This window comes from Nerophis lumbriciformis, linkage group LG18, assembly GCF_033978685.3.
Source record: "Nerophis lumbriciformis linkage group LG18, RoL_Nlum_v2.1, whole genome shotgun sequence".
Taxonomy (NCBI): domain Eukaryota; kingdom Metazoa; phylum Chordata; class Actinopteri; order Syngnathiformes; family Syngnathidae; genus Nerophis; species Nerophis lumbriciformis.
In genome coordinates this window covers 3,410,001-3,417,500 of record NC_084565.2, presented here as the reverse complement: position 1 = coordinate 3,417,500, position 7,500 = coordinate 3,410,001, and the positions used below count along the sequence as shown (strand labels likewise).

Below are 7,500 nucleotides of genomic sequence, written 5' to 3'. Positions count from 1 at the left end.
CACACACACACACACACACACACACACACACACACAGTGTAATATATATATATATATATATATATATATATATATGTCTTAATAAGGTTATCCAAAAAATAGTGCTCGATACCGTAGTAGAGCGCAATATATGTATGTGTGGGAAAAAAAATCACAAGACTACTTCATCTCTACAGGCCTGTTTCATGAGGGGGTTCCCTCAATCATCAGGAGATTTTCTCAGGAGAAATCTCCTGATGATTGAGGGAACCCCCTCATGAAACAGGCCTGTAGAGATGAAGTAGTCTTGTGATTTTTTTTCCCACACATACATATGTATATATATATATATACGATTGTAGCTGAGATAGGTGTGTGTGTGTGTAGATTATAAATATAGAGTAAAACAAATATTACAAATCTTTTTTTTTTAAATTGGTTAAGAATAGTTACAAATAATCATGATTAATTATTATTAATTATTATTATTAATTATTATTAATTATTATTAATTATATATGATCTTTTTTTTTTTTTTTAATGGTTAAGAATAGTTACAAATAATCATGATTAATTATTATTAATTATTATTATTAATTATTATTAATTATATATGATCTTTTTTTTTTTTTTTTTTTTAATTGGTTAAGAATCGTTACAAATAATCATGATTAATCTGAATTTTTTTTTCTTTTCTTTGACAGCCCAATTATATTGTGTTGGTTTTGAAAAAGAAAACTTAAAAATGGCTGCTGAATGTTTACATTTTTTACTTTGTGACCCTCAGAGGAAAAAGTTTGGACACCCCTGCACTATGTGCACGTTGGTTTGTGGCATGTACATCATGTACATGATGTACACAATGTACATCATGTACATGATTTGTATGATGTACATGATGTGCAAGATGTGTATGATGTACATGATGGGACGTTGCAGGAGAAATGTGATTAAAGTGGTTATTTCCAGCGACATGAATGAGTTGTTTCCGACACAGAACAAGGCCAAGTACATTGAGGCGAAAACACTGCTGGTTTTAAAAACTTCCACTTTGTTTCTAACGTTTGCACTCTTAAGGTATCGGCGTGGCAACGAAGCAGCCTAGAACTGAGCGGGTCCGGGGAGGTCTGCGAGGGCCAGGGCCTGCAGGTTATGGCACTGGAGGAGGAAGCTCTCCATCCCAGTACTCCCGTTAAGCGGGTTGGCGTAGAAGAGGTTCTGCTCCGGGGGCAGGACGCAGTCGGACCCCCAGTCCGACTCGGAGTCGGAGCTGCCGTTCCCGGAGCCCTCGGTGGCGGTGGGCGGGTAGCTGAGCTGCTCCAGCTGCTCCACCAGGTCGCTGAACTGCACGGCCGAGCTGCCCTCCGAGCGCACCGAGCACGCCGGGAAGTTGACCATGGAGCTGCCCTCCGATTGGACGTCGGAGCCCGGCAGGCGCAGCGAGGAGGCGTAGCCCGCCGAGCTGAGCCCCAGGTTGTCCAGGGAGCTGCACTCGGAGCGGTTATTGAGCAAGGAGCTGGTCTCCGAGTGGTCGACACCCACGATCTTGGGGAAGTCGCCAAACTCCGCCTCCCGCTCCAAAGGGTAGGCCTCGGCCCCCCCGCCGTAGAAGGACATTTGGGCGGGGTCGTCATCTATGAACTCCTCGGTGACGCGGAGCGGCGAGTCGGACGGGGAGAACGCGGCGCTTTGTTTGGTACGCAACAGCTCCGCCTCGAAGGCCTCGGGCGTGAGCACCCCCTTCCTGTGGCCCCCCCACCTCCCCCCCTGCCTACTATCATCACCTCTGTCCGCACACACAAACACGGGGCTGCAGTGTCCTGCGGCCGGACTGGCGGGGGCACCTTGGAAAGCGAAGTGAGACGGGGGAGCGGCGGCGGCGGCGGCGGCGGGTTCTTCCTTCGGGGAGTGATGCTGCGGCTGGGAGGATGCTGGAGAGGCGGGTGGAGGCTGCTGCTGCGGAGCGTGGTGTTCTTTCCGCGGGCCGACGTCGGGGACGTGGAAGGAGACGGAGGAGGAGCCCATCGTCCTGTGACGCTCGCTGAATGGCAAGCTCTGCAACCACAACACAAACACCTTTAATAAAAGAGACAAAGACGAACTACATTCCTCCATCAATTGACAAAACAGCTGTTTGTGGTCTAGTGGTTAGAGTGTCCGCCCTGAGGTTGTGAGTTCAAACCCCGGCCGAGTCATACCAAAGACTGTAAAAATGGGAGCCATTACCTCCCTGCTTGGCACTCAGCATCAAGGGTTGGAATTGGGGGTTAAATCACCAAAAAATGATTCCCGGGCGCGGCCACCGCTGCTGCCCACTGCTCCCCTCACCTCCCAGGGGGTGAACAAGGGGATGGGTCAGGACACATTTCACCACACCTAGTGTGTGTGAGTGACTATCATTGGTACTTTAACTTTAACTTTAAAAGGAAAGGCCATGTAACACAGTGGTGAACATGCCCTTTCCCAACTACTTTGGCACATGTTGCAGCCATGAAATTCTAATTATTATTTGCAAAAAAAAAAAAATATATATATATATATATATATATATATATATATCTATGTACAAACCCCGTTTCCATATGAGTTGGGAAATTGTGTTGGATGTAAATATAAACGGAAATCCTTTTCAACCCATATTCAGTTGAATATGCTACAAAGACAACATATTTGATGTTCAAACTCAAACTTTATTTTTTTTTTGCAAATAATGAGAATTTCATGGCTGCAACACGTGCCAAAGTAGTTGGGAAAGGGCATGTTCACCACTGTGTTACATGGCCTTTCCTTTTAACAACACTCAGTAAAGGTTTGGGAACTGAGGAGACACATTTTTGAAGCTTCTCAGGTGGAATTCTTTCCCATTCTTGCTTGATGTACAGCTTAAGTTGTTCAACAGTCCGGGGGTCTCCGTTGTGCTATTTTAGGCTTCATAATGCGCCACACATTTTCAATGTCTGGACTACAGGCAGGCCAGTCTAGTACCCGCACTCTTTTACTAGGAAGCCACGTTGATGTAACACCTGGCTTGGCATTGTCTTGCTGAAATAAGCAGGGGCGTCCATGATAACGTTGTTTGGATGGCTCCAAAACCTGTATGTACCTTTCAGCATTAATGGTGCCTTCACAGATGTGTAAGTTACCCATGTCTTGGGCACTAATACACCCCCATACCATCACACATGCTGCCTTTTACACTTTGCGCCTAGAACAATCCGGACGGTTCTTTTCCTCTTTGATCCGGAGGACACGACGTCCACAGTTTCCAAAAACAATTTGAAATGTGGACTCGTCAGACCACAGAACACTTTTCCACTTTGCATCAGTCCATCTTAGATGAGCTCAGGCCCAGCGAAGCCGACGGCGTTTCTGGGTGTTGTTGATTAAACGGTTTTCGCCTTGCATAGGAGAGTTTTAACTTGCACTTACAGATGTAGCGACCAACTGTAGTTACTGACAGTGGGTTTCTGAAGTGTTCCTGAGCCCATGTGGTGATATCCTTTACACACCGATGTCACTTGTTGATGCAGTACAGCCTGAGGGATGGAAGGTCACGGGCTTAGCTGCTTACGTGCAGTGATTTCTCCAGATTCTCTGAACCCTTTGATGATATTACGGAGCGTAGATGGTGAAATCCCTACATTCCTTGCAATAGCTGGTTGAGAAAGGGTTTTCTTAAACTGTTCAACAATTTGCTCACGCATTTGTTGACAAAGTGGTGACCCTCGCCCCATCCTTGTTTGTGAATGACTGAGCATTTCATGGAATCTACTTTTATACCCAATCATGGCACCCACCTGTTCCCAATTAGCCTGTTCACCTGTGGGATGTTCCAAATAAGTGTTTGATGAGCATTCCTCAACTTTATCAGTATTTATTGCCACCTTTCCCAACTTCTTTGTCACGTGTTGCTGGCATCAAATTCTAAAGTTAATGATTATTTGCAACAAAAAAATGTTTTAATAAGTTTGAACATCAAATATGTTGTCTTTGTAGCATATTCAACTGAATATGGGTTGAAAGGGATTTGCAAATCATTGTATTCCGTTTATATTTACATCTAACACCATTTCCCAACTCATATGGAAACGGGGTTAGTATTTACATTTCAGGCCGGAATGACTTCCACTCACCTGTTTTGGCACATCGATGGTGAGGGAGCGAGATGATGTTTGCACTTTGCTGTTCCTCCTGCAGAACCACAAGGATGCGTCCTCAGTGTCATGAAGTCAGTGTACAATCAGCAGAAACACACACACACACCTCTGGTACGGCGTTCTCTTTGCTCCGTTTTCCCTCACATACTCCACCAACTGCTTCTGTGTCCTCCCACTGTCGGCACAAGAACTTAGAGTCAGTATCACCAAGAGAAAGGAATCATACTTCATACTCGGGTTGTCCACCAAAACGTATTTTGGTACTTTTCTAAACAAAGGGGACCACAAAAAATGTCATTATTGTCTTTATTTGAACAACAAATGTTAGTGTACATGAAACATATGTTTATTATTGTCATTTAGTCCTTAAATAAAATAGTCAACATATTAGACAACGTGTCTTTTAGTAGTAAGTAAACAAACAAAGACTCCTAATTCAGCAGTAACATATTGTGTCATTTATACACCTATTATTTTGTACGCATTATGAAGGACAAACTGTAAAAATGGATTATTCATCCACTTGTTCATTTACTGTTAATATCTGCTTATTTTCTGTTTCAACATGTTCTATCTACACTTCTGTTCAAATGTAATAATCACTTATTCTTCTCTTCTTTGATACTTGACATTAGTTTTGGATGATACCACACATTTAGGTATAGATGCGATACCAAGTAGTTACAGGATCATACATTGGTCATATTCAAAGTCCTCATGTGTCCAGGGACGTATTTACTGACTTTATAAATATAATATGACATTTTTTTAAATGAAAAAAAGATGTGATGCTAAAAAATATCGATGTAATCAACTAGATACGCTCCTGTACTTGGTATCATTACAGTGGATGTCAGGTGTAGATCCACCCATGGCGTTTGTTTACATCATGGGTGTCAAACTCTGGCCCGCGGGCCAAATTTGGCCCAGTCACATGATATGTGCGGCTTCTGCACACACACAAGTGAATGCAATGCATACTTAATCAACAGCGATACAGGTTACACTGAGGATGCCCGTATAAACAACTATAACACTGTTAGAAATATACGCCACACTGTGAACCCACACCAAACAAGAATGACAAACACATTTCGGAAGAACATCCGCACCGTAACACAACATAAACACAACAGAACAAATACCCAGAACCCTTTGCAGGACTAACTCTTCCGGTACGCTACAAGGTGTGTGTGTGTGTGTGTGTGTGTGTGTGTGTGTGTGTATATATATATATAAGAAATACTTGACTTTCAGTGAATTCTAGCTATATATATATTTATTTTATTATATATATATCCATCCATCCATTTTCTACCGCTTATTCCCTTTGGGGTCGCGAGGGGCGCTGGAGCCTATCTCAGCTACAATCGTATATATATATATATATATATATATATATATATATATAAATAAAAGAAATACTTGAATTTCAGTGTTCATTTATTAACACTCATCTACTCATTGTTGAGTTAAGGGTTGAATTGTCCATCCTTGTTCTATTCTCTGTGACTATTTTTCTAACCATGCTGAACACCCTTTCGCAGGTACCCAGAAAGGTTTCGAGTACCACCAAAAAAACGGAATCTCTGAAGACAGTATAAAAATCTGTGTTAAAGGTGTACAAATACTGTTTGTATAATAAGCATGTTATTTTTTTTACAACTGAGGGTTAAGAGTTCAGTACTAAAAAAAAAGAAGAAAAGAATGTGGCTTAAGTACAGTTTTTTAATTGAGCTGCTGCATTTTTTGGTTGGGTTGTTTATTTATTTTGAGTAACTTCTATACATTTCTAAAAGGGGAGGAATGTAATAGTGATCTATGTTTGTCTGTTGCCATCTCCTGGTGAATGTTGGCTATAGCGTACTGGGGTTAGTTTTTGGTTGGCCAACGATTTACGTGGTGTTGCGCACCTGACGTCACTCAGGTGAGGGTTGGCAAGTATGGTCTACACACTGTGTCTGCTTGTAAGTACTCGGTGTGCGCGCGCTGCCGAACATGCTCCTCTGCTCGTAAAACCAGCAATGTCATGCCCGTTGGGAACCGGAACTTTTCAAACAGAGTATAGCACCGTTTTTGATTCATTGGTACCGTGATACCATACTAGTGCCGGTATAGCGTAGCACCCTAGTTCATACCTGTATCGGAAAGAAGAGCCTCGAGTGAAAAGTATAGTTTTGGGTTTGGGTTGAGGTTGGTCAAAGAGACGGAAGAAGGAGTGGTATTCCACGCAGATCTTCCAGAAGACTTTACACTGGTCCCGGCTGCACATCATGAACTCCAGGGTGTCCTGGTGGGGGCCCTGCATCCAAAGAGGACTGCTTTACCAAAGAGGACCACGGCCGTGGTGGACTGGTACTGATACCTACGTGGACCTCTGGGTGCAGCTTGATCAGGAAGCGCTTCCTCTTGAAGCTCAGCTTGCGGATCTTGGACCAGTTGAAGGTGTTGATCTTGGTGTGGCCCTGAGAGGAGAGACCACCGCCTTCAGAAGAAACCTCACCGCCTTGTGTTTTGGTCTTTTTTTGGTGTGTCGCAGTTTACCTGAAAAACCTGCAGGCCCATGTGGACCACGGCCAGGTTGATCTTGGTGCCCTCGCGGTCGGCCGCCGGGTGGAAGCGCACGCCGTACATCTCCAGTTTGCGGGCGATCTCCAGGATTTGGAAATCGGATTCGGCGGGGGTCTGGCTACTGGAGGAGACCACAAGGAGAACACTTTCTTAGCAACCTTAGGAAATAGCAAAACCAAAACAAGGTTCCAAAGGCTAAAATGTACATTTCCTCCATTTGAGCATGTCTTTTTTTTTGTTATTCTTGTGTTTCAGCCTTGTGAGCACTCTTTGACGGGAAAAAAAAAAAAAGAAATCTGACGAAAAAAAGAGGAAGATCGGCAGAAATAAAATAAAATGTTGAAAATCAAAACTACATTTCCTGCAATTGGGTGCATTTCTACACAATATTTTACCTTAACATTTATTATTATCTACCAACCTCTTTTGGCTGTCTTTTGGACACTAATAATGTACTACATTTATGGGTTTTTTTAGCATATAATTGACTGACATTATTATAATTGAAAATGTAATGAAAAATGATATAACACGCATACAAAGGACTCAAAAAGCGCTTAACATTTGGAAACTCTATCCTGTAGCCACGCCCCCTTGGGTAATAGCCTTCTGATGTTGTGACCTGCGTTTATTGATTTTATGGGGTGTGTGTGTGTATATATATATATATATACATACCGTATTTTCCGCACTATAAGGCGCACCTAAAAACCACAAACTTTCTCAAAAGCTGACAGTGCGCCTTATAACCCGGTGCGCTTTATATATGGATAAATATTAAGATTCATTTTCA

At 42.8% G+C, this 7,500-nt stretch overlaps 1 protein-coding gene across 3 annotated transcripts in view; it reads right to left on the bottom strand.

Annotated features, from left to right (window-relative positions):
• The window catches only part of farp2 (FERM, RhoGEF and pleckstrin domain protein 2), a 179,691-nt gene that overhangs the window by 65,499 nt on the left and 106,692 nt on the right, over positions 1 to 7,500 (bottom strand). For all 3 annotated transcript variants that reach the window (XM_061977479.2, XM_061977476.2, XM_061977478.2), the window contains exons 8-13: positions 6,681 to 6,828; positions 6,506 to 6,601; positions 6,275 to 6,438; positions 4,243 to 4,311; positions 4,113 to 4,170; positions 1,824 to 2,034 (exon numbers count right to left, since the gene is read on the bottom strand). In XM_061977479.2, coding sequence (XP_061833463.2) covers positions 1,824 to 2,034; positions 4,113 to 4,170; positions 4,243 to 4,311; positions 6,275 to 6,438; positions 6,506 to 6,601; positions 6,681 to 6,828 — 746 coding nt within the window. The remainder of the gene's footprint in view (positions 1 to 1,823; positions 2,035 to 4,112; positions 4,171 to 4,242; positions 4,312 to 6,274; positions 6,439 to 6,505; positions 6,602 to 6,680; positions 6,829 to 7,500) is intronic.